The sequence below is a fragment of the Talpa occidentalis genome, unplaced genomic scaffold, assembly GCF_014898055.3.
Source record: "Talpa occidentalis isolate TD23 unplaced genomic scaffold, MPIMG_talOcc4v2.1 talOcc4.4, whole genome shotgun sequence".
NCBI lineage: Eukaryota > Metazoa > Chordata > Mammalia > Eulipotyphla > Talpidae > Talpa > Talpa occidentalis.
Genome location: NW_023604295.1, coordinates 43,290,926 through 43,318,495, shown reverse-complemented (window position 1 = coordinate 43,318,495; position 27,570 = coordinate 43,290,926). Strand labels below are relative to the sequence as shown.

The following is a 27,570-nucleotide window of genomic DNA, read 5'->3' as shown; positions in this document are numbered from 1 at the left end:
ATGAGGACGCAGCCTTCCTTCCCCACCTATGGGCAGGCAGAGGGCCATTTCTGGACAGTGGAAATCTCTTGATTGATGTGCCTGGTCTGAGAAGGCTTCTGAGAAAAAGGGTGACTGACAGCTTAGGTCAGATCCTTTCTAGGACCCTGCTTCTTATTCTGGGAACACACCCTAAATAGCAAATAACAGACTATGCAACAAGTTGAAGGAGTGACAAAGGTGAAGAGCATCGAGATATTAAGAGATCAAAGAAACAGAGAATTATAAAATCTAGATAAGAGAAAAGACAGAGGTGGTTTAATATAAAGTTTTAGATGTTTCTTCATATAGTCTTCATATAATTATGCAACTTTAAAATTTTAACACATATTCATTGTAGAAATTTTTAAAATTGTATAGAGAAGTATAAAGAGGAAAATGAATTATTCCCATAATACCATGTCCTAGAAATACATTATATTCGTATTTTGGATCATATCAAATTGCCATTTCTGAAGGTAATGAAACACTTGAGTCTTGACAGTTTCATATGATTCAGCCTAATGTATGTAATACATGTATCTTTAGTATCCTAATTTTCACTTTACATATTTTGCATATTTCATGAAATTATAAATCACTCAAAAATACACATTTTAATGGCTGATTGTTGCATTTATAACTCTCAAGTTTGACTCATTCTCTTCTCTTGGAGTTTGCAGTTTGGGACCACAATAAAAAGTGCTGCTTGTCCTCAAATGTTGTCTCATTTTTCCTCAGTTCATTAGTCAACATCCAGAAGGGGAATTATTAGTTCATTGATTATGTGTAGCATTATAATTTATGATTCATATTATCAAACTGATTTCTGGGAAGGTTGCAGCAATTTTATTTGCACTAGCAGAGATGTGGCAGGAAGGGTGGATCTGAGTTCTTGCCAGCACTGAGGATTATTACCTTTTCAAAATTTTTGCAAATTCAGTGAATCTTCAAACAGCTCATTGTTTAGTTTGTATTTTTTTAGTTTCTAATTAGGTTGACTACTTTTTCTTATTTTTCATTGTTTGAATGTATATTCTTTGTCTATTTTTCAAATATTAATCCTTTATTTATCATATGTGTTGTAAATGTTTCCCAGATTAACATTTACTTTTTCAATTTTTTATACCACTGATGTGTAGTTCAAATTTTTACATAGATAAAACCATTAATATTTTGTTTTCTGATTTCTTCCAATACTTTTTTTTTTCTGCCTAAAGAGCTCTTTCTCATTCAAGGATCAGTGAAATACCCATATTTTCTCTTTTAGGTTTTTTGTATGTCATTTTTAAGATTTGGGTCTCTAATCTGTCTAAAAATTTGTTTTTTGTATATTGTGTGAAGTTATGAGGATTACCTTATTCATTATTTTCCAAACAGTCCATTTTAGTGCCATTTTCCATAAATAATTACAATGTACATGTGTATGTGGTTTTTACACACACTTGTACACAAAATAGTTCTTGTAGTTGTGATAAAGTTTATACATGCTAAATCTGTCTTTCCCACTTAAAATTTCCCATGACATTAGTTATTCTCCTATAGTGCCATATTTAATGTCTGCTTTGAGTGGCTATGCCATGGATGATTTTTACCAATAATTGGTGGTAGAACATTTAGTTTGTTTGTGATTTTCCAATGGTACAAAGCCATGATAAATATCTTGACTCCCTAACTTTGCATCATCCTAGTCTTTAACAAGCAAGCTGTTATCTGAGGACATGTGCACATTCTTCCATGGGCAAGGCAAGCTCATAGCTCCCTGGTCATGGCAAAAACTCCTCTTCTTCAAAGGAGCAAACAGGACCAGATGTCCCTGTGTCCTGGAGGTATTCTGCTCAGATCACTGGGGAAAATACTAAGTATTAGATAATTAATGAGAAAAGAATTTCAGAGATCATGGACATCTATCAGCTTGCAGTGATTATTCTATGTAGTAGGTGGATTTGGATGTACAACTCACCTGGATTTGTATTCATCATTCCTCCTGTGCCTCCATACATAGCTCTGTGCCCTTTCTAGACTTTTGTTGCACAGTTCCCACTCACAATAGCCTGAAAGCTGGAGGCTAATCAAGGAAAAGGTCTGCAGGGTAGGACTCTCCTCAGGCTTCTGTCCTTTCTACCTGCCAGCAGCAGTGGCTCCTCGTGGGGCTCTGAGGATTTTGCTATAGGTAGATATTGGCACTCTGTCACCTTGATAGTAGCCCTGCTATGGGGATACACTTTTAGTAGGGGTGCTTTTCAGAAAGTCCTTCTGTACTGTACCCCTGCATCTGGAAGCTATCTTCAGAAGGGAAGTGGGGAAGAAGAGCCAAGCAAGAAGGAATAAGGTCCACTAACTACAGCCACCAAGACATGGAGATGAGTGTGGATGCCCATGTTTGATGCCATAGCTCTCTGGACACAGAGAAGGGGGCAAGTACTTAATTAATGGATCAGCTGTCTCCCTTTGGTAGAAGGAGGCTTTCCTGTACATCTGGGGAATCTGGTGAGGGTAGGTGGAGTACTTGCCAGATAGTCCAGACTGGATAGGAGGGAAAATTCAGAGGAACCACACAGATGAATGTGAGCAGTGTGCCTTCCAGGTGTGTAGTAGAAAAGTGAGGTAGTAGATTTCAGCTACCATTTTCTGCATTTATTCTCTTATTTGTTCACTCATCTGTTCATTCACATAGTCATCCACACTTGTTGAGCATCCAGGAAAGGCACTGTTTAGTATCCATAAAACTCATTTTATGTCTAACCTCAATTTTTCTGGCTTTCAGTAACTTTATGTGAGAGGTAGCCACTTCTGATTTACCTTATCCTTAGAGCACATGAGCCCCACACATAGCCTATACCTCCCATTGTCTGCCTCAGCTTCCTTTTATACAAACTATGGAATCTAAAAATCACTTCTCTAGTTTCTTTCTTTTCCAGCCCAATCACAGTATTGGCTCCAAGCTAATCTAAGAGTGTTAGAAAGTGGGCCATGATGGACATCAGTAGTCTAATAGTCAGAACTCAAGACAACTTCTAGGGTCTAATTTGATTTTCCCTTACCCCACTGGTTCTCAACCATTTAGAGAGCCATTAATGCCTATGAAAATTGGAACTAGAGAAAACTGTAAGTTAGAAAAATGGACACATGTGGATATAGATACAATAATTTGCATGCAGCTTCATGAGGTACATGACCCTCCCTACCACACACATTTTTTTAAGTTTTTTTTAAAAGATTTATTTATTTATACAAGAACTGGGGCATAGGCCAGAGGCTCGGGAGGGTGAGAGGATTCACCAGACACAGAGCGGGGAGCAGAGCAGGCAGACGACTGAAACACACTGCTGAGGGAAGCAGCAGGCGAGACAGGAGAGGTCTGCCGCGCCATGTGGGTATCCCCCTGGCTGGCCAGGAATCGAACTGGCACTGCAGAGGCTGTGGACAGCTTCTCAGCGCTGTGCTCAACCAGCTGTGCCACAGGGGAAGCCCACACACAATTTTGAGGAGGGCTTGGAAGCCTGCTTGAGTTTACCAGGTGTTCCTGGGACATGTGACATATTGTATTCTCTGGTGAGCAGAGTTGAAGATTTAGGCAATCCTTTGTAAATATTTCCTAGTTCCTTGTTTCTTAACATAATTCTGGAGAAGAATTCTATTCATTACATAATTTGGATTACTCTTGTTTCCTGTTCAGAATTTGACCTTGTTAGTTTCTCTCTAAAGAAAGAGCAGACATCATGAGAAGGACCCTCTCCTGACCTTGGTCATTTCCTAGCTTACCCTGACAGCTGGCTATCCTAGGCCCACAGGTAGAAGTTTTGCTGCTTGTCTCTGGCAAGCATCTACTCATATTTCTTTATTCTGGAAGGGCTATGGGGGTGGAGAGGGGGAACCACCATGCCTCAGTCATACTTCCTGTTCCTCTAAAGTCACCAGAGACCTTGGACAGTACTCACCACTGTCCTGTCTAGTCCCGGACTTTGCTGATGATCCATAACATTTTGCCTCTTCTCTAGTTGCCATGTTTTCACTTTTAAGTCACTTTCTTAGAGCTTGAGTTTTACTATTTCTTTTGGGATTTCTTTGAAAATTTCCTCCCTCATATACATCTCCATAATTGTATTTCTTAAAGGATATTACATATTGATATTTCTGAATGTCCCCATAAGCTAAGGGTTCCTTAAGGTTAGGAACTTTATACTTCTTATCACTGTACACACAGTAATTAAAACCTTACCTGGACATATAGTAGGTGTTCCACAAAATATTTATTGAGTTGAATTGTGTAGTGTTTCGATACCTGAGGCAATAACCTTAAGGAGAAATTTAAAAATTGCTTAGCTCTCTGTGGCAAATACATTCACTTAAGATATGGTCAGCCAGTTTATTATTGGGGAACTTACAGGGCTTATGCTCTTTCAATTCCATGAGGTAAGTGTGGGGTGTGTGTGTGTGTGTGTGTGTGTGTGTTTGTGTGTTGTGTAAGACCTTTCCTTGTTGGTTATTGCAATTATTTGAAAACAATACTAAAATAGGTCTTTTTATTCTCTTCAGTAATCTTTTCAATTTTGTCCCTTCAACATTTCATATTTGTTTATCTCGTGGTTTACCTTGATGTCTCTGACATCTCTTCCTCTTTCTCATTTGGTTCACTTAGGATGGGCTGGACAGCAGCCACTCTGTGAAGCCACTACGTAGTAGCTCAGGACCAAGGACAGCAGCACGCATGTCCTTGAAGTGGGAGAGGGTGCTTTAGTTTGCTGATGTTTGTTCAATAATATAACTTTGGGGTGATTATTACTTTGGCCCTAGTGGTTCTGTGGCCATGGTGGACCCATGGCATTGCTTCCACTGACAGTCATCGTTGTGAGATAGGCCAGGAATGGCACAGCTATGGAATGAGAAAGTGTGAAGGTGGTGATAGGGAAGAACTCTGCATTGCCCATGGGGGATTTCTCTGAGCTCTGCAGTCAGCCATTGCTTCTTTACTGCCACCTGCATCTGAATTCAGGCCATAGGGTGTGGGGGGAGAAGGGAGAAGTTTTGGAGGAAGTGCTGGGACATTTCATGTTTGATGCCTGCCAGAGTGCCTTCCAAAATGGCAGAAACCAAAGCTAGCTTTTCAAATTATCAATTTCATATTTACTAAAGTAATTATGCCCCAATTAAGTTAAAATAAAAATACTGTTGATATGCACATTGTTGGAAGAGGCAGAGGAACTGAGGGTAAGGGTATCCAGGAATGGGTCTCCATGGTGGTGCAAGGGGTTAAGACGCAATCTATGAAGCTAGCCACAGCTACTGCAGCATGAGATCAATCCCCAGCCAGGGAGCTACCCACATGGTGCAGCAGACCTCTCCTGGCTCGCCTGCTGCTCCCCTCAGCACTGACTAGTCTGCCTGTTCTGCTCCCTACTCTATCTCTGGTGGATCCCCTCACCCACCCCCTGCACCTCTGGCCTAAAACCCAGTTCTTGATGCATAAATAAATAAATTTTAAAAAGGGGTTCTCCAGGAATGAGCCTTTTATATGTCTGAATTTCTATAGCACACACCCTGCCTTTAAACACCCCTGTAAATTTACCTAAACTCATTATAGTAAATACATTACTACTGTTAAATAGTTTGCTTGTATTCATCACAGACTAATTCATTACTGGCTAATGTTTTGTGTTACTTTGAGAACCTATCCAAGAGTAATGCTCAGTATCACAAAACACAATAAATCTATCACCGTCACCACTCCATGAGGCATGAATACACTCAATAATCTGGTCATCTAGGAAAGAATCAGTTAAAAAAGAAAGTGATGGTCAGACATAGTCGCTTCTGAAGTGGCCATTTTCTTGGGCCTAGTGTGCACTGAATGATGTCAACTTTTCTGGGGAGGAAGGGTAAGTGAGTGAGCCTGTGTGTATTGCAGCTGAAGTCTCAACTCAAACTAATATTAAATCTTGTGAAGAATAAACAGAAACAGTTTGCTCATTAGCTGGGCTTAGAGAGGTGTTACCCACATGTTTAAAGTGCTAATTATTAGTGATCTTTAATGGAGCCAATTTAGCAATGGCAAGTGTTACAAATTTCTGTTCTTCAAAAGTAGCCATTTAAGCTAAGCTTTGGAAACAACCCAAATGCCCAAAAATAGATGACTAGATCAAGAAGATGTGGTACATACCATGGAATATTACTCAGCATTCAAAAAAGATAAACACATGCAATTTGCAGCAACATGGATGGAGCTAGAAGGGATCATGCTCAGAGAAATAAGCCAGAAAGAAAAAGAAAAATACCGGATGGTCTCACTCATAGCAGGAATCTAGAAAACTTAAATAAGGGACCAGGAAAAAGAATAACTATATGAAAGAAAATATCAAAATCAACAAACAACTATGAACCAGAGACACTCTATGGGAAGTGGGGGTGGGGAAAGCAGGGCTTGGGGTCAAAATAAGGGGGTTGTAATTGTAAGGGGAATAAAAAATAAAATTTAAATAATAATAAAATAAAATAAAATAAAATATGGGGAAAAAAAGAAACACCAAAAAAAAAAAAAAAACCCAACAACAACAACAAAAAAAGTAGCCATTTAGCCAGGCCTTTATATCTAACATTGACTTTAGAAAGTTAATATTTGAAATTAGACACAATTAGAGTTCATGTGCAAGTGAAATGGGAGTACAGATAGGCACAGAGAAGGGTCAGAGGATAGGCACAGCAGTCAGAAGGATCTTTTTGTGGAAGACACCATGGCCCTGTGGATATGTAAAACTTGGTTCCTGGAACCAGCTGAAGCAGCAGCTGTGTGCCAGACAATATGGAAAGAAGCAGACCTTGGCAGCAGGAGCTTAGAGTCTAGAGAGGAGTCAGATGCAGATGGAGATGGCACTACAATGGGACCTACAGAAGAGAAGGCTGCAGTCAGCCTGGGGTGAGGAAGAGCTAGGGAAGACACCCCGAGGAAGATACACAGCCACTACAGTGCAGGGCACGAAATGGTCATTGTGAGGCGTGACGTTCCAGAGCATGTCAGAGGGCCTCCCTGGTGGCCTGGGGGTTAAGTCTCAGTGCCATCACCTCTATGTCCCTGGTTTGATCCCTGGTCAGGGAGCTAACCCACAAATGGTACTGAAGACTTCTTGTCTTGCCCACTGTTCCCCTTAGCAGTATATTTCAGTAAATCCTCCTGTTCTCCCCACTCTGTCTTTGGTGAGTCCTCTTACTCCCCACACCTTTGGCCTACATTCCAGTTCTTCTCTACAGCAATAAAATTTTAAAAATGCATGTCAGAGTTAGATGAAGGTAGACATTGCTTCTCCTTAATGTAAAGACTGCCCAGGCACTCCGTCTGCCCACCTGTGACTATGCAGGTACTTCTTTTCAACAACTTTCTCCCTCCACAGGGCAGCAGCCTCCCTGCCTGCCCATGACTTGTACCATGCCTGGACTTTTCTTCACTGACCTCCCTCAGCAGAGGCAGCTCTCCTCAAGGCTGCCTGCCTGCCACCACGCAGGCCTCTCTTAGCAAACCCGTCCCTTCTGGGGCAACTCTTCCTGCCCGCTTGTCTCTATGCAAGTGTCTTTTACTTTTCTGTCCCTTGCCCTAATAAACCTGCCCTTTAAATATTAAAAAAAAAAAAAAGACTGCCTAATCTCCAGTGCCTGGTTAACTGCCTCACCTTGTGTGAGGCTAATCAGTTTGCTTGGAAAAGCCTAGTATTTAGCAATAATCAAAAGAAGATTTAGGTTCATGTTTTCTTCCCTCTCCTTTTTGCATTAAAATCAGGTTATATAATGCTCATGAATGCCCTTCTTTTAGAAGTCCCATGGCCTGATGCCAGGGAGTACTCTGGCACCCTGTCCCTTCTCCCTGGCTGCTGCTAGCATGCTTGCTCCCAGAGGGAGGATGCACTCAGGACTGATTTGACATTTGTGTGTGTCAGTGGTAAAGGACGGCTGCTGGGGTCAGCCTCACTGTGAGCAGATGGATCCTAGGCTGGGGCAGGCAGGTGGTTCTCCATACTCTGCTGTGTGTTCTCTTGCTGACACAAAACTGCCAGGTCTCTTCCTCTGCCAGATTTATTCTTTCCTCTAAGAACATCCTGCCTCAGTGGCAGTTGTTTTAACAAGAGCACCAAGGAACATATTTATAGTCACTGGAGGAGTTTTCCAACATGCAGTTTTCTCAATAGCTCGTTAGCGTCTATAAGGAAGAGACAAGATATTCACCTGTGTGTGTGTGTGTGTGTGTGTGTGTGAGGGGGGGGGTAGAGAGAGATCGCTTGTGCGCATGCTCCTTGTCTTTCTCTGCAGCTCTATATCTCTGCCTCTTACCTTTTTTCCTTATTGTTTCCTCTCTTGTTAATACTATCCTTCTTTTGTGTAAATACAGGAAAGGGGAGAATGAGGGAAGGAAGTGTTGGGGACTGAAGATCATTGTTTCATTTCATTGTCATTGTCTTCTCCCAATGATTTTGCCCATCAAGACCTACAGAGAAGGGACCATGACCTTGAGTCTCTTCCTTTCGTGGTTTAGCTCCACATTGTATCTTCGTGAGGCCTCATACAAACTCCTGCCTGCTACTGACCTGGAAGGCTCCCAAAGATATCTCATAGGCAAACATTCTTCCTGCCTCCTGGAACTGAAAAGACAAAGTTCCAGTGCCCCCTGCACTTGTATTACATCACCCACCATCCTTGTATTACATCCTCCCTGTCTCCTTGAAGGTAGAGCAGAATGTGACCTGAAGGGTGGAGTCAGAGCCTGCTAGGTCCAGCTCTGTTCTGGAGTTACAGCTTTTCTCAGGGACCAGCCAGATTCCATGTAGTGCTGGCCCTTTCGGTGGCACAGTTCCAGCTGTCTGTGGTTCTCTGAGCTTCTGAAGGTGCTTGAAGACACATTTTTGCTGATGCCTTCCTAGGAGCCTACCCTTGACATATTAGGTTCAGAGAAAGATCTTTGAGCCCACCCACCACCTCCATGCTCTCTTTTTCTCACTCCCTAACTCTGCTTTCCTGCTTGGTCAGTAAACTCTCTGCATCTCTGTACATAGCTTCTTTGCCCCTTTCTTTCTGCTTTGTCTTTGCATGACAGATACTATGTTAGGTGCTGGTGTAAAACAATGAATAGGACATGGTTCTACCCTTAGGGTGTCAGGATCTATTAGTGGGGAGTAGAAGGAAAACACAGAATTTCAAGAGTGATAGGGTACAATTCATGGGCAGCTCAACTTGAGGGGCAATGCATGAAGGAAACAATGGGTTAGAGAGAAACTTATGAGATAGACTCAGTAGCACTGAGGGACTGAATCCATATCAGGGATATAGGGAGGGAGGTATCTAGGGATGTTTCCCTGGTTTCTGTTTGGGTGACTCAGTGGATAATGGCACCATCAATCAGGATATGGGGTTATAGGATAGCCGGGTTGGAAGCTGGAGGGGAGGATTTTGTCAGAATCTTGAAATCTTAAGTTGTGTTGCTTCTGGTGGCTTCTTGGTATCAGGGGAAATGAGAAGTAAGTATTCTGTTAGACTGGAAACTCTCAGAAGGCAGAAATTGGGTCTCCCCTCCAAGGGAGAGAATTGCCTAAATGAGCACAGTGTTCTCATTAGATGTGGAACTCCCCCCGGCCCCACCCCACACCCCACCCCCAACCCTGTTTCCTGGTCAGGGCTTTGTCTCTGGGAGTGCAGGTGGGGCAAAGAAGCATGAACCAACTGGCTCTCTCCAGGGCCATCTCAGAGATGGCATCTTGGTCTGTAAATATGATTGGTGACAGTATTTTTTGTAATGAGAACAGTTTGGAGAAGTCAGGGTTCTAAAGGTTGGGGTAGTGAGGAAAATTTTTTGTTGAAAATATTTGATCCATGACAAGGTGGATGAAGCTACCAAAATTTTGAGCGGTTTGGGCAGGTGTTGTTCATAAATATCCCCCCCCCAAAAAAAAAAGACATGGTCCTGTCTCAATGCCCTAGAGGGGGAATTTACCTATATCCTGGGGTTTTTATTCCAGAACTGAATTTGAGTGGTAGGTGACAGGTTGATGGCTGAGTCTCTGGAATCCCTAATAGTAGTGGTGAGGAGTCTTCCCATAGTAGAGGTCAGAAGGGTAATGAACAGCACTAGGTCAGATTTTAGAGGTTCTGCAGAGACGAGGCTAAAGGTTGCTTGTATCTATCTCTGCCTCTGGGGCAACTCTGTAGTAGAAAGTGCTTCCCAAAATGAGTGTAGAGTCTTTCCAAAATGTAATGTGCATATGAGTCACTTAGGTTCTTATTAAAATCACAAGTTGTGATTGATTCTATATGTCTGGGGTGGGTCTCTACACTTCTAGCAGTGTTTTAGTTGGTTCACAATGCCACTGACACTGAGTAGCAAATCTTTAGGGTGCTTTCTTTTGAACTCCCTTGTAGTCTCACAGTTAGTATCCTATCTCTGATAATAGCTCCTTGTCCTATCTCCATCTTCTTGGAAGATCTTGGAGATCAGGGTCCATTTATTATTTGTCAGAAAAACCTAAAATAAGGCCTAGACATAATAAGTGCTTAATAAAGAATGGAGGAAAGAATAACTCTGGGAATAGGAAACTGTCCAATTTATGTTTAAACTGAGGTTATGCCTAATGAGCTCTTGGAATTCACAACTGCAAGTCAAACCTTCCTTTGTGCAGCAGATCATTTAGTGATTCAGTGCTACTTGGACTGAGGCACTTGTGCTGGACCCCACAGAGATGGAATGGAAAGAGAATGCAGAGACTCAAGCATTGAGAAATTGCCGTCCTGGTGATGAAATGATTCAGGGCCACTTGAAGCAATGTTAGAATACTTGCACAGTAACTTATAAATAAGTGCCAATTAAGGGGGTGTGTCTGAGAACCAGAGGAAAATAAAGAGCAGTTCATGGTTTCCATAGCAACTTGTACCTCCAAATGTTCAATACTTAGTTGTTTGTTTCTTCACTTGTTAAACTCAGGATTGCTTCCTGAAGGAGGTTAGCATGGAGCACAGGGCACCCAACCACCCTGGGGGACTCGCTGCCACTCCAGAGTCACAAAACCATGGACAGGACCTGTGACACAGGGCAGTCCAGCGTTTGCACATGGGACCACATGAGGCTGGGAACTGTGATAAGGATGATTGGCATATTCAGCATGCAAAAGGGTGACTAGGGACAAGTGAAGAGGAACAGCCAGCAGCATATGAGAATAACACATTTGGAGGAAGGAGGAGGCAAAACTGGGGCTTGGAGAAGACCCATGCTGGAGATCCTGGGGTGATAGCTGTGGTAATTTTTACTTTCCTAATAGATGCAGAGCATTTCAGCTTTGCTAATTAACAGAACAGCAGGCTTGTAATTCTGGCAGCAGCAGGACATGTATGGGGTGGGATTAGCGCTGAAAGCCAGTGAAGCATGCCTTTGTCCTTAAGAGCAAGCACAGCCTTCCTTGGGTCAGGTCCATAAGGGTGCCCTCTGATTTGAATTTTTTCCTATAGTAACTCCAGGGCCTTAAGACTTTCTGATTTCTTCTTTGGCTTTGTTTAGAGTTAGCAAGAGGTTCACATTTTAACAGGCGTTCTTTTTAGAGGGGAAAGCTAATCTAAGATTGGTCTACAATTTATCAAATGTACCTTGTATCAGAAATGGCAATGGCAATTCAAATCTGCCTCTTTCCAGGTGTGAATGCCTCACAGAAGTTCTTCCATCTCTGAACTCCCAGTTTGGTAATTAGTGCTATGTGCAGAATGGGGTGACACACCCTGAGCATCAAATCCCTGAATTAATTCCTGGGAAAGAATGGGCTGGGAGTCCAGGAAAGCATTGTTTTATCTTTCCAAAGTGCATTGAATCATCTTAGGGAATTTGTTTGTAATACTTTCTTTCAAACCACATTGATCTGATAATCGGAGGATCTTAAAAGCCAATAAGTATGAAGAAATGGTTTAGGAAATCTCAGAATACTGGAGCTGAGTGGTACTCCAGAGATTATCTACTAAGATCACCAGCACTTGCTGTGACAGATGAGGCCACTGACCTTATGCAAGTCACTTTAGAAAGGGTTAGCATTTCATTCATTTATTTATTCTTTCATCAAATACTTTTTTAAACATTTATTTTTTATTTATGCAATAGCTGGGGTAAAGGCCCGAGGCGCAGGAGGGTGAGAGAATTCACCAGAGAGTGGGGAGCAGAACAGGCAGACGGACCAAAAGCACTGCTGAGGGGAGCAACGGGCGTGACAGGAGAGGTCTGCTGTGCCATGTGGGAATCTCCCTGGCCGGCCGGGAATCGAACCCAAGCTGCAGAGGCTGCGGACAGCCAGACAGCTTCACAACGCTGTGTTCCATCCGCTTAGCTACCGGGGAGGCCCCCATCAAATATTTGTTGAACATTTACTATGAGCCCGCTGAGACATGTACCTGATAGTGAAAACATGTTGCTATTTCATTGGTCCTGTTTGAGTTAGCCTTCAATGAACTTCCCCTTTATTATGGATTCTGACAACTGGTTTCATGAGGGCCTGGGGGAATTTATACTTAGGCTCTTCAGCCAGTGCAAATAGGTTTTCTATGCAAGGTCACCAATTTCTGAGTTGCTGGGCTAATTAGTTTAGCTCTATTTGGCTTCACATAATACATATGTTGTTGAAAAGCTATTTGTAATTCAATTTTTGGCAAATGAAAAACTAATTCAAACCATGAAGGCAGCTTTTATTTAAAGAGACCCTGGAGCAAATCCTTTTGTAATGTGAAAAATCTTTGTTGTTGGAAATGATTATCCCCTAGTTAAGGGTTTTTTAAGTCTGGACACTTTAGGTTTTCTTATGATGGGCACACAACCTGGCAGAGAACTGAACAGAAGTCTGAACCAGTTGGGGAAGATTTTGGCTGGGGGAGAGGAAGTCCTAAAGAACCTTAGACCAAGCAACCTAAGTTATTGACGTTTGCTTGAGCCCATGGCTGCAAGCTACAGGGACAAGCTGCTCACTGCTCCCCTTCTCTCAGTTCCTGGAGTCTGGAGGGAAGAAGGAAGAGGTGAGACATGATGAGTGTGATGTGAAAGATGAGACGTGAATTCTCTCCCTTTCCCCATAGGTGGAAGAGAGGTGAAGGTACGATGAGGAATCTTTTGCTTTCATTATAGCAAATTCCAAACTCTTCTTTAATATATGGGAATGGTATGGAATTAAGAGTCTTCTTGTACATTTTTACAGGGTAGGGAAGGAGAGGAAGAACAGTAGAAAAAATAGAACAGGAGTTTAGGAGAGAAGAGGGTGATATGGATTCTTGTTATACAGTAAAATCTTAGTAGTTTGAGCCTTGCTAAAAACTTGTAAATAGTTTGGAGGAAGACAGGGCTAAAGTTTAACTTTTCTTATTAAAATTTCTTTCTGTAGAAATTAATAGTGTATATAGTGATATGGAAGAGAATGTTTTAAAAATGATGAATATGAAGACATTTCACATTCAAAAATAAGCTAATTTTGTCGCAGAAGCTTCGTCTTATACACACAATTCATGTATTTCTTGAAGATGATCCTTTTCTAGTTGCTAAAGCCTGACAGCACTCTTCTTGTCAAGGAAGCCAGAACATCTCCTTAATGCATGAGAGTTGAAAAAAGATCTATTTGTAGATTCTGTAATTATCTGTTGATTCTAATCAACAAGTGAGATTTAACAGTTTTGCTGTGTTGGGAGATAAGGTCAGAGCATGAAGATCTGTATGAGCTAAGGATAAAAGTAAGTTTTCCTTTTTAGGGTGTCATTTTTTTTTTCACTTCTGTTGGTCTTCTCAAGAGAGTGTTGCAGCTGGTCACTCTAGCATCAAGTACTATGGACCAGCTTATAATAAGAAGCAACTGATGAATAAAAACTCTATCTTCATTTAGTGAAAAATGAAAAAGAGTAAGTGAAATGTTCCGAGAAAATTTGGAAATTTGCCTGGCCATGGAGTGTTGAGTGTGTAACACGCTCATTTCCCTTCTGCAAGCCAGTGATCTTATTATTCTTGATTGTTGCCAGAACTCCCAGGTGGGTCTCTTGATGCAGTCAGTGTTTAGGGAGTGAGGCAACCCTGAGTGAACCCATCCTTCTCAGCGTGTTTCTCCCTCTGCAGATTGTCACATTTGGACCACAAGGAAGTAAGGCAAGTGGAGAAAAGCACTAAGAGGGGGTGTTGTGGTCTCCCGCTCTGTCTCACTGAGCTGACACAGAACTCTCTTCCGGGCTCCATCTGTGCCCTGTCCCCAGTGGTGAGACACAGCAGAGATTCCACTTGCAGCTCCAGGGATCTGAGAGTGGGCTGGTTCTCCCTGAGAATCCTTGTGAGGATTAAATGATAGGGCACAGTGGGCTGGCCTGGGATTTTGTGTGCATAGAGAAGCTGGATCCTCCCTTCCCATGCAGTTCATGCTGGGCTGGGTTGTCTTTTGCCTCCAGAAGCCACTGTTCCCCCAGGCACATCATTGTTTTTCATTCTTTGTGAGTCCAGGCCTCTGCCTCCAGTCCCCTAACAGGAACTCAGCCAGATCAAAGAAATAAATTTCCAAAGTGAGACCTAGGCAGAGAATGAGTTGCTGAAGAAGGGAGGGCATTTCCTTCCCAGGCGCTTAGTCTTTCCCCACCCCCTGTGCATTGCAGTCTTATGATGGTGACATTGAGGGGGAAGAAGAAGGATGGAGAATGGTATTGCATTCAACTTTGCTTCCAACTTAAGGCTTTTGTAGTGTACTTATCCCAGTTGTAAAATAAAGACTAACAGATTACAGAAAACACAAAAAGAATTATTTAGGGCACTGTAGTCTATCTTGATATTAATTAACCTTCAACAGGTATTTAATGTGTGCCAGACACAGTAAAACAGGGATTAAGATGCAACCTGTGAAGCAGTCCGCAACCACTGCAGCATGAGTTTGATACCCCGGCCAGGGAGATACCCACATGGTGCAGCAGACCTCTCCTGTCTTGCCTGCTGCTCACCGCAGCAGTGTGTTTCAGTCAATCTGCCTGTTCTGTTCCCCACTCTGTCTCTGGTGAATCCCCTCACCCCCACACACACCTCTAGCCTGTACCCCAGTTCTTGTATGCATAAATAGATAAATCTTCAAAAAAATGAACAAAGATATAATATATATATATGTATACACATACACACACACATATACACAAGTATATATGTGCGTAATATTTCTTGAAGAAAATGAAAAAAGAAAAGGTCCAGTCTTCAAGTTTATAGTAATAGAGCTGTGGTAGTTGTGGTACCCAGGGCATGACTTTGTGTACATGGTGGAGGGTGGCTCAGACTGTTCCTTCCTTGAGACGCACCTGGTCCCTCACCCTTGGTCATCCCTGCGGCCTGGTATCATGTGTTGGTATCCCTTCTGTTTTGGACCCTGGCCCAGTGGGCTGGACTGTAGAGCCTGAATAGGACCTATTGTGGGTTGGGAGGCTGAGGGTGGGACCCAGGAATTCAGCCACCTGACCTCTCTCATCCTGATTCTTTCTGTTTTATTGTCCACAGGATCTTTTCGGAATGATGGTTTGAAAGCTTCTGATGTCCTTCCCATCCTAAAGGAAAAAGTGGCTTTCGTGTCTGGTGAGTGTCTGTGGAACTTTCTTCTATAGACCTAGAGAAGTTGTGTGTGTGGTTGTGTGTGTGGTTGTGTGTGTGTGCATGCACATATGTGTAGGCATTCACTTCCTCATGTTAGAGAGAAGCAGGACATGGAAGCAATGTTCCGAGCAACTGCTGCCTCTCTGCAGAGGCAGACAGAAAGAGAAGGCAGGGCTCGGTCCTCACTGGGTGTCCTGGAGGGCATTCACAAACACAGGGAGGTGACACCAGCCTTCACACATCTTGACCAGCTTCACCCTCCTGGGCCTGTCAGGCTCAGCAAGAGCTGCTGCTGTGAGGCCCTTAGGAGAGATGCTTCAGCTGGAAAACTGTCCACTTCACACATTCCCAGAGGTTTTGTTTGGGTTCTCCTCTGAGTGGGACATGGATTAAAAACATTTCCAGTTCCTTCTTATCTCTCCTTCCTAGTAAAAGGTATTCAAGTGTTTGCATTTATTTATATATTTCTGAATGACATCTAAACATTTATTTCTGACCTTTCTCTCCAACTCACCTTATGCACCTGTACCTTTTCATGTCTAATCCAGGGGTCAGCAAACTGCACCTGTGGGCCAGCTATCTGGTTTTATGTAGAAAATCTTGTTGGAACATAGCCATGTACTCTTCTTTAGGTAGTGTGTTATTTTCTTATTGCTGCTGTAATAAGTTACTACAAATTTGGTGACAATAGAAATGTATTCTCTGGGCCTCCCCGGTGGCGCAGCGGTTGAGCGCTGGGTTGCGAAGCTGCCCGCGGCCTCTGTGGCGCCGGTTCGATCCCCGGCTGCTCCCCGGCCACCAGAGGAGGGTCCCACATGGCGCGCAGACCTCTCCTGCCGCCTGCTGCTCCCCTCAGCAGTGTACTTCGGTCCTTCTGCCTGCTCTGCTCCCCGCTCTGGCTCTGGTGAATTCTCTCACCCTCCCGCGCTTCTGACTGTACCCAGTGCATGTATAAACAAACAAACAAACAAACAAACAAATAAATAAAAACATGCCTCTATTAAAAAAAAATTCTTTAAAAAAAAAAAAAAGAAATGTATTCTCTCACAGTTATGAAGGCCAGAAGTCCAAAGTTAGTTCAGCAGCTGAAGTCCAGGTGTCAGGAAGGCTATGCTATGCTTCCAGAGGCTCTACTGGGGAACTTGTCTCTTGCTTCCTCTGGCTTTTGGTGACTGCTTTTGCTTGTGTCATTGTCTGGCTTGTGACTACATCACTCCCACATCTGCCTCTGGGGTAACAATGCTTCTTCTTGTTTGTCTGTATCAAATCTCTTTCTACCTCATGGTAAGGATACCTCGGACTGCATTTAAGGCTCATTTATAACACAGGATAATCTCCCCATTTTAAGACCCTGACTTAGTCACATTTGCAAAGACTGTTTTTCCAAATGAAGAAGCATTTACAGGTTCTGGAGATGAGGACCATTGGGGACCATTAGTTAGCTTACGCTAATTACTGTCAATGATTTCTTCCTCACCATATCTGCAGAACTGTATAGTTCCAAGAAAGACCAGAGACCAGAAGTCTAAGATACTCACAAGCTTAGTTTTAAGGAAAAGACTGGTTGTAGGCACCAGTGACTGAGGTTGTAAGAGCCAGTGACTGGCCAAGGGCTGCTGCCATTCTCCAACCATGAGGTGTACCAGCTTTATTCCAGGTGCCAGCTCCATGCCTCCACTCTGGGTCTCCTGATCATCGTCTCTGGCAGGGGATGAAGCAATAATGTATGACTAGCCAAGAATCACCTTTTAAGTACATGCTATTTGGATGGAGCTTTTGTTCCTGGATGATCTGGTTATCCATAATAATGACTGTAGAATCACAGGGAAAAAGCCAGAATGGGCCAACAGTGCCAAGGTTCTCTGCACAGGCCCTACTGGTCTGGCTGATGGGTGACAGTCAAGATGGAGAGAAAAAAGAGAGGGAGGGGATATGGGGAAGAGGAAATCTCCCACCGAACAAGAGGGAAGAGGAGAGTCTGGGTGGGGGTGGTGGGAGGCAGGACTATGTGCAGTGTGAGTATGTAATCCTTTGTATGGAATCAAGTGCATTCCTTATTATTATTAGTGGTAGAGTAATAATAATGCCAGTATTTGATTAGTGTTGTTGCTGTCCAACAAGAGGGACCAGGAACCTGCCTTTCCATTCATGTTAGGTGCTTGTATATCCTACTAGACAGTGAGGTCAGGTCACCGAAGGCTGATCCCTTTGCAGGGCCACTTGGCAGCAATTTCAGTATGGGTAGAGGTGAAGGTAAGACAACTTCCAAACTTGGATCTGAGTGCTTGCTGAGCATGTGGAAGGACCTTGTGGCTAACACCTGGGTAACACCAGGTCTCTGACTTCTGCTGCCCATAGCACCCTCAGGCCTCTATTATTTACTCCCAAGTGGAACCTAGTCAGAACTTACCCTTCTTCTTCAATGGCTCTGAGCCTTAGTTAAACTGATATTCTTCCTGTCCCCTATGTGTCTTGCTAGTCCCCTCTTTTCTCTCTAGCCTGAACTTCCTCTTCCTGCAGTGCTTTCCCCACACCTTCTGCTACTTTAAGCATCTCTTCTCCTCTCCAAGTCCCAGTTTGCATCCTCCAGGAGCTTTCCTAGCTTTAATGCTTGGCCTGTGAGCACCATCCCATTCTGCATCAGTTCAGGGTACCTGAGTGCAGACACAGTACACTCTGACATGGGGGAGACTTGCTTGATTGTTCATGGCTTTTTTCCATGTGAATTCTGTTAGAGCCCTGGGCAGAACCGAGTCAACCCTAGAAAAGAGCTTCCTGGCTTAGGAAAGTGTCCTGATGGAGCACATAAAATTGGAGTGCCAAGAAGGCAGTTTGTCAGGCATGAGGCAGATAGAAGTGCCCCAGAACAGGATCAAAGGGGCTGGGTGAGTGCCGCTCCTCCCCACATGCCAACTTAGCACCTGGGCTAAGTCTTTTTCATCTGTGCAGGGTGCCAGGAGTTTTGAGCTCAGGGAACATTTCCCTACCATGCCTGGGAAGGACGCTGAGGCCACCAGGGAGATGACTAGCTGCATCTAAAAACAAAAACAAACCAAAAAAGCCCCTTACATCATGAACTTTTAAAAGACAAAAAACAAGAATAAAGCAAAATAAAGAAACCCACAATTAAAAATGCAGTGGAGCTATTGCATTTCCTTCTGAGGAGAAAGCACTGCAGGAAGGTGGTAAGCAGGGAAGCAAACTGTTGGTTGTGCCCACTCTCCCCTGCCAGTGCCCCCAGCATGACCAGGGTAAAGGAAAGCCGTGCTGCCATGGGAACATATATTTGGAATAATCCACTTCGATCTCACAGCTTCTGTGCGTGGGCGTGAGCGTGTGTGTGTGTGCGCGTGCATGTGTTCATGTGTGTATGTGTGCATGTGTACATGTGTGTATGTGTGCATGTGTGTGCGTGCATGTGTGTGTGTGTATGTCACAGAATCTGCAACTATTCCTCAGGGAACCCTACATTCCAGACCTACCCCATCCTGCTCCATTATTCACAACTTAGGGCTCCACCTAGGCCCTCTCTCTAGTGTTCCTTCCACTAACAGTGCCCATTGTCCCTTTTAGTCACCTTCTTGTGCAGGACCCATCTCGCCCTTATTGTCTTCGCATGCACTCAGACCCATTTTTTGGCCACATCCAAATGATCCCTGTTTGTCTCCTTACCTCTCACTGACATGGTTCCCCATTGTTCCAGGGAAACCCCATGATGCTGTGGCACAGTCTTTGTGCCCCAGACCTGTGTCCCTCAAAGTGTGTTCCATAGATGATCCCCTTATTGCCCAAGAGAAAAATGACTTCTACTCTTAAATACATTTGGGAAATACTGTATATTATAGCTCCTTTTTAGAGATGTAATTTTCATTAAGATATATGTCCATTAAGCATAAAAAAGCAACTCCAAACTATGAATAACTTCATTCCCTTAAGAAAATTGTGTGCACACAGTAACCTCTTGCAGAACCCAACTTTTGGTATGATCCCCTCTATTTTTTTCCAAACCTGCCTCCTACTCCCTGCATCTTTTGAAATTACTTTAATTGTACCTGACTCCCCTGTCAGCACTGTTCTTTTACCAGGTCAATTGAGAAGCCTTAACTCTCCCTACTCCTGGCCTTGCTTCCTCCCCAGCTCTGTCCTGTCTTTCCTCAAAGGAAGGTGACCATTGCCATTTATATGATCTCCCTTTATTCATTCTCTATAGTCCTATCCTGTAGCTCCTGACACCAAAGCATTGCATAACTAGGCAAGCAGTAGGTATTTGATGAGCACAGGAATGGTGCTTTTGAAGATCCTGTCACCATCTCTATTACTTTTTCAAAATGTGACTACTCTTATTTCCCAGTCTCTGAAATCTGCTTCCATAATGCACATTGCCTTTAGCATTCTTTGTCTGTGGCCTTAGCCCCTTTCCTTTGACACTTCTGATATTCCCCTATCAGTTGAGAGACTATGGCTATCAGAAAAACAAAATATGCTATTCCTTCTTCTTGGCAGCTCATAAACCCCTCCCCGTAACCCATGCATTGACTCTGTTTTGCCTTCACTCAGGTTAGAGCCTAGACACTAGAACCAGACCTATCAACAGAGTTCTCATTATGCCCGTACCCTGCACCTACCCATACCACCCGCTCCTCCTGTTCATTCTCTAGGGAAGCTCTCCAACAGGGGTCCACTCCATTCTCTCCCAGCATCTCAAGCCTACCCTGACCTTTGGCAGGTGATCTCATCACCTGTTTTACTTAAAGAATAATTTTCCACAGGCATTTTGGACTTCTTATAATTTTATCTCTTTCCTCTTCCCTCTTTGAGTTCTGTCAGCTTGTCTCTGAAGGGACAGGGGCAAGACCCCTCTCCTTACATTTACTCTGTGGCCCTGTTCCATATCTTTTCAGCAAAATGTTCCTCTTCTTCTATGTATGTTTTTCCTACACTCTTGCAAGGGTTATTTACCTTCTGAAAAAAGCCTAGTTTGACCATGCAGCCTTTGTAGGGTCAGGAATGGACCAGTGCAGGTTTTCTGATCCCATGCAGACCGGGTAAAGGAGGAGTCAGAGCCCTCAGGGGTTTTGCAGGTCTTTTATTGGGGTTCACCAGGCATATGGCAGGCAGGGGTGCTGGGGGGCCGGGAGGCTGGCAGGCCTTCACTCTGGGCTCTCCGGCCTTCTCTCAGCTTCTGCTTCTCTTGCGGCTTCTCCTCGGCTTCTGCTGGCGTCCCCGTGATGCCGCCATTAAAAGCACAGTCTTAGCCCAGGTGAATCCCATCTACCTGTGCCCACACCCTATTCCAGGTGCCCGCCATCAGGCATGCATTCAGGACCGCAAGGATCCATCATCTATCCTGATGGCGGGAGGGCAGAAAAGCCTGACATTTTTCCTTACCCTACAGTCTTCTTGTCAACTCCTTATCCATACTTCCTGCCGGGAGAGCTCTGAATTTCCCCAGATGTTCTTCTCTCACTCCCCATCTTTGGAGCCCTCCCCAGCTGTCACTGTGAAACTCCAGTCTTCAAAGGCACAACTGGCTCTTGCCAGGGAGGTATAGTGCCAACAGCCCTCTAAATCTTGTTGTTAGCCTTTGCCAATCGGACAGCTTCGTTCCATGGCTGTGCTCTTAAAGTTTTCCAATGATGGTCAGGAGGAAAAGTAACAGCTGCTGTTAAAAACACCCAACAGTGAAAATTCTTAGGTGAGGTCAAGACTGAAGGGAGAGGTTGGGAGTGTGGGAGCACCTCCCAGGTCTTGGGAAATCTTCCATTTAATTCTTCTGCGTCCTTTTCTTCATATAGAAGGCAGCTGGGAAGGTACCGTTTCCAAGGCAGATGAGATGGAGGCGGTTATCAGTACTGTGGCCTGGAAGTCTGGAGCTGGAGGTGTGGAGCCCAGCTCTGTGGTATATGTGCACCAGTCTGCCCTGGGGTAGTGCAGGGGGTGTGCCAAAACACTTTCATCAGGGCCAAATCCCTCAGTGGCTTTAGTCTTGTTGGATCCTTTTCTTCTTGCAACCTCCTTGTTTACTTCTTAGTAGGATCCTAGAATTGAATGAATTTTGTTTGTCAAACCTCTCTTCTGTCTGTGTGGCTTATGGACTCCACAATCAGAGGGAAACATTCATGAATTCACACTTGGGAGGGACCCTGGGGGGCTCCTTGAAAGAGGTCCTTTTTTTTTTTTTTTTTTTTTTGAGGACTTACCTTTAAGCATCTCTGATGTGGGGCTGGCCCGGTCAACACCTCCTCCTTCTTGCCCTGTGAGCCCTCTCTGAGGGGTGTCAGGCAGCTGCCAGGGATGTGGGGGTATGATCATATGTAATAGGCAGTGACTATAAGGATTTAGTTACTACACCTTACCTTTGTGCCTTTCTGATCCTCCTGAGAATACTTGGCTGTGCTTCTTAATCATAACATCCATTAATGATGAAAATTTCAATCATAGAATAAATAGTGAATAGAAAGTTTGTAAAATAGAAAAAAGAAAAAGAAACCATGCACAAGCCCAGCCCTCTAATAACAACAATGATCATCTAGTTGTTGTGCTTCTTCCAGCTTTTTTTTACATGATATTTAGAAAACATTTATAATCATCATGTGTACATATGCATTTGCAGTGATTAAGATCTTGAGCATCCTCATTTCCAATAAAGATTCATGTGCTCCTCCAGCAGGAGAGACAGGTGGCACCTCAGGCAGGCAGGTTGTGGATGCTTTGCCTGTGTAGAAAACAGTTAATATTTTTTCTCTGAATCTTAAAATCTCCCAGCAGTGCTATCGCAGATGGATGGGTGTGTTAAGGACTTCTCACCAGAGTAATCAGTTAATCCTGAGGATTCCCACTTCACAGAGGTCTGCAGAGAGAAGTGAACTGGAGGTTAAATTTCCAAAGACCATAGCATTTTCAATGACTTGTTTTCTCAATAAGAACTGTTAACCCCACTTTTATCATCACCTCATATTTGAAGAAAGCTTTACTTTACAAAGAGCTTCCCCACGTGCCATCTTATTAGTCCTCGTGGCAGCCCTGTAATGTGGTCATCATTATTTTCATCTGCATTTTGTAGACGAGACATCAGGGAAGTCAATATCTCACCCAAGGTCATACATGCTACCTACATACAAACTCCATGCCCTTGTCCTAAGCAGTGACCACTGGACTTCTCTGGGCACCTTATTTCTGCCTGTTTTATTCAGCATTCAGATAGAATTTTTTTTCCCCCTGTGGCACCCTTTCTGGCTGGTTTTCTTCAACGCACTCTTTTTCTTCTCTGCAGGGGGTCGTGATAAGCGGGGTGGACCCATCCTGACCTTCCCTGCTCGAAGCAATCATGACAGAATAAGACAGGAAGACCTTCGGAAACTTGTGACCTATTTGGCCAGTGTGCCAAGGTAAGGGGAGAGGGCAGTCCTGTAAAGGAAGAGGGAGGGGAGCTGGACAGATGCAAGTGAGTTAGAATGAGCCTCCATCCCTGGCAGGCAACCCTAGTTGTTTTTGTCCTCAGAATGGATTCTAATTATTCCTGGAACATCATCACCCACTGTTTGCCTCATTCCCATACTTCCCATTGTCACTACTGGGATTCACGTGCATGAGTGGGAGCTATGGGAAGGTGAGGGTCTCAGCCTAAGAGGACCAGGACAGAGACTGGAACAGGGAACAGTGTGGCCTTCCTACCTTGGCTGACCCCACTCTGGCTTGTGTAATGGATTATCATTAAATACTCTAGTTTGTGACTTTTGGAGTTTGGGGCAAATAACTCTACTTGTATCATTCAGCTGAGTCCTCTGCTAGGCATTTTCAATGGGGGTAATAATGCCCCCATGAGGAGATGAAAATTATTTCTTGGGGGTAGCAAAAAAAATTACTCTTTTATGTATTAAGCATAGATAGACATATGGCATAACACATACAGTTTATTTGTGATATTAAAATTTCACTGGGTAGGTGATTAAGGAAAAAAACTTATAAAATGTCTCTTTTGGCAGAGGACAATGATAATTTTTATTTTTTTCCTTTGCATTTGGATATCTTTTTTAAATTATTTTAATTTATTTTTTATTTTATACATTTTTTACATCATTTTTCATTTTTGCACAATGTATGCATTTTCATCTTGGTTAGAGTCCCCATACAATTCCCATCCCCCTTGTTTTGATCCTCCTCCCTCCTCACACCCCCCCCACCCTGTAATGTGTATCAGGTTTATAGTTGCTTGTTGATTTTTATTTTTACTTTATTATAATTAGGTTTTTTCCTGGCCCCTTATTTAGGTTTTCTAAATTCCTGCTATGAGTGAGACCATCGGTATTTTTCTTTTTCTTTCTGGCTTATTTCGCTGAGCATGATCCCTTCCAGCTCCATCCATGTTCCTGCAAATTGCATGAGTTTATCTTTTTTGATTGCTGAGCAATATTCCATGGTGTATATGCCCCACATCTTCTTGATCCAGTCATCTATTTTTGGGCATTTGGGTTGTTTCCAGGTTTTACCTATTGTAATTAGTGCTGCTATAAACATAGGGGTGCAGGCGCCCTTTTAAATTAATGTTTTTGTGTCCTTTGGGTAAATACCTAGGAGTGGAATTGCTGGATCATATGGAAGCTCCATCTTTAGCAGGTTGAGGAATCTCCACATAGCTTTCCATAGTGGTTGGATCAGTTTGCACTCCCAACAGCAGTGCAGGAGAGTTCCTTTTTCTCCACATCCTTGCCAACACTTATAGTTGCTAGTTTTTTTAATATGTGCCATTCTTACTGGTGTAAGATGGTATCTCAGACAATAATTTTTAAAAAGATTTTCTGATTATCTTTGGATGGTGCTAGCCATGGAGGTAGGTGGAAGGAGACATGTCAAGGATGTGGTCTATATATCGGTTAAGGAGGGAGAGAAGAGGCCTTCATCTAGTCAGAGAATCATAGAATGTGAGATCCAGAAATGTTCTGAGAAGTAAGCGAGGTATATATGTGTCATATTCTACTTAGAAAACAGGGTCCAAATGTGCTAGTGCAAAGCATACCGAGAACTCTACCTTCTTGACTTGTGTCCCAGTGCTTCCCCCAGTATCCCTCACCATTGCTGAGGATCTGTTCTCTGTCTCCCAGTGGGGCCACAGGTGCTCAGCTGTTTGTTGTGTCAAATAAGAAGTGATGTCCAGAACCATTGTCTGGTCTTCATGCATTTTATAGGAAAAAGTGAATTATAGAGAGGAACTATATATTTAGCCTTTGCTGGGAGAGCTTAGATAATTGTTCAATGTGCTGATTAAGTTCTCAAAGCAGGTCTCAAGTAAGGCAAGCACTACATTTTAAAGAACTATATAGGCAAGACAAAGTAAAGGGAATTGGTGAATGGTGATGGACAGGTGGTAAAGGGGATTTAAGAGCTGTCATTAAATGCTTGGAAGGATGTTGAATAGAATGGGTAGCCCTGAAAAGCTTCAAGCAGAAGACTGTGAATAGATAAATAAATGTTGAATGGTGTCTGTTTTTTTTCTTTATGATATCCACGGGGGACCAGAAAAAACATAAAAGGTCTTAAACAACAATGAAGGGGACTTGACTTATCACCAAAGAAGAACTTCTTAACTTCAAGTGCAAAAGTGCAAGAAGTTTTTTTTTTTTTTTTAAAGATTTATTTATTTATTTTCAGATTTATGTATTTATTTATACATGCACTGGGTACAGTCAGAGGCGCGGGAGGGTGAGAGAATTCACCAGAGCCAGAGCAGGGAGCAGAACAGGCAGAAGGACCGAAGTACACTGCTGAGGGGAGCAGCGGGCGGCAGGAGAGGTCTGCGCGCCATGTGGGACCCTCCTCTGGTGGCCGGGGAGCAGCCGGGGATCGAACTGGCGCTGCAGAGGCTGCGGGCAGCTTCACAACCCAGCGCTCAACCGCTGCGCCACCGGGGAGGCCCATGCAAGAAGTTTTTTACTGAAGAACAGAACACAGATTTTTTTTTTAACTAGAGGTCTTTATAGGGAGGAAATATTCCCATTTGTTTCAGAGACAAAGTGATAGACTAAATAACCCATGATTAATCTAGGTAATTTAGCAATTTAGCCATGTAGGGGCTAAACAGTTTGAAATATACCATACCTTGGTATCATACTAACAAGAATATTTCATGGGAGCCCATGATGGACTCTCAGTTCTTTAGAGCCACAGAAATTGGGATCCCAGGAGAAAGGAAGGGTATATTTTTTCCGTCAGGTATATTTATCATATCCCTGCTGCTAATGCATGCTCATCTTTTCTTTAGAATAGAAAGTGGGAGTTGGAAGAACACTTCTTCATCCTGGCTTTTTAAGTCGAGATGGAACAAAACAGATTGGAAACAACTAAAAAGGAAATGATTCCTGCTGGGTGAAGGGGAACAGAACCTAAGAGAGGCTGTGAGGAAGGTCTTGAAAAAGCAAAAACAGTACGTTATCATTGAAGGAACACACTCAATGCAAGTTCTCTGCTTCTCCGCGGGTGGTCACAAGCTTTGCACCCTGTGCACTTGAAAACAGAAAGGTTCTTCACAGGTTCTGGCAGGTGGGAGGCAAGGCACCTGTTGCCACCTTTGGTGGGAACAATTGCCCTGGCATGCCTGCTGCCTTCCTCCCGAGGGTTCTGTGTTCACCAGGAATGACTATCCAGAAGACTCGAGTTTACTAAGTAGTCATACCCATCTGTCACTTCCTAGCTCTGTTGGCCACATATTCACACACAGCAACTATTGGAAATGAAATCTGGGACAGGATTGCTCTAAAGATGATGAAGTATGGGAAGGAAACTGAAGAACAGAGTGGGTCAAATAGTGTTTGACAGTCTTATGCTTAGCCATGACCTGGGCAAAGAAGGTAAACAATGAAAATGAATAGCTGGAATCAATGATATGATTAGCAGAAATTATTTATTATGGGAATGGCCTGGGGGTAGGGGCAGAAAGAGAAAAGGATCTGCTCTACAGACTGGTATGATCACCTTTAGGCGATATGTGACCTGCATTTATTCATTCTTTACTTAGCAGATATTTAGAGCCTCTCCATGCTAGGTAGCTTGAAAAACAATGGTGAACAGACACAGATGTTTTGAGAAAGTTAGCAAAAACCTGGATATGTCCCTACCCAGTGTCAAACCAGTGACAATAAGAGCAGGTAGTATGTGACTAATAGCATTGATGACCTGGCCAGTGGAAGACAAGCAAACAGGGGCCAATGAGTGATGAAAGAGGACCTCAGAATCTAAGAACCTGTTCTACAATAAATGATTAAAGCAGATGATTATGTGATATTTAGAAATGAATGGGAAGGGACAGTCCTGCTATCCTTTGTGAAGGCAGGGTCGTCTAGACTGTGGCGTCAGCTACATTTTAGGAACTGTTAGAGCACTGTCAGTGGAACAGCAAATTGAGAGATCCACATGCTGCATCTCTACATTTGAAGGAATGAAGGATGTCTGCTTGCAGGAGTAAAAATGGAAGAAAAGTGATTTCCTGTCTTCAGGTGTCAGGAAAGCTGCCCCAACAGGAGGGAACAAGCATGGTCTCCATTACATCAATGGGTAGAAATGAGAGAGATCAGGAGTCTGACCCAAGAAAGATCTTGTCTATATGGAAACTGTCCAGCAGTAATACTGCTGCCCCTGGCAAAAGTGATCTTCCTGTCTCTATAGTTTGAATGACCTGCTGTTAGGGATTCTGTAGGAAGAATTCCTCCAGTGGGCTAGAAGATGGTTAGATAATTTCTAAGAAGCTTTCCTGTCCAGAATCTTGTGTTTCTATATAGCTGGAAAAAAAAAACATACATCATAAAATCTGGTACCTCAAAACAGAATACTGCCACCTTCAACATATATTTCCTTTCTCAGACTCCTAGATAAGTCTAGAATTTCACTTCACACATGTGATATCAGAAGAGAACTGCTTTCTAGTACCTTTGGGTCCTGAGTGGGAATTTGGGGAACATGGATCAGGG

The 27,570-nt window shown here is 43.3% G+C and overlaps 1 protein-coding gene across 1 annotated transcript in view; it reads left to right on the top strand.

Annotated features, from left to right (window-relative positions):
• LOC119257450 (kalirin) overlaps window positions 1–27,570 on the top strand; it is a 476,694-nt gene that overhangs the window by 164,353 nt on the left and 284,771 nt on the right. The window contains exons 3-4 of the mRNA XM_054701110.1: window positions 15,518–15,592; window positions 22,884–22,998. Coding sequence (XP_054557085.1) covers window positions 15,518–15,592; window positions 22,884–22,998 — 190 coding nt within the window. The remainder of the gene's footprint in view (window positions 1–15,517; window positions 15,593–22,883; window positions 22,999–27,570) is intronic.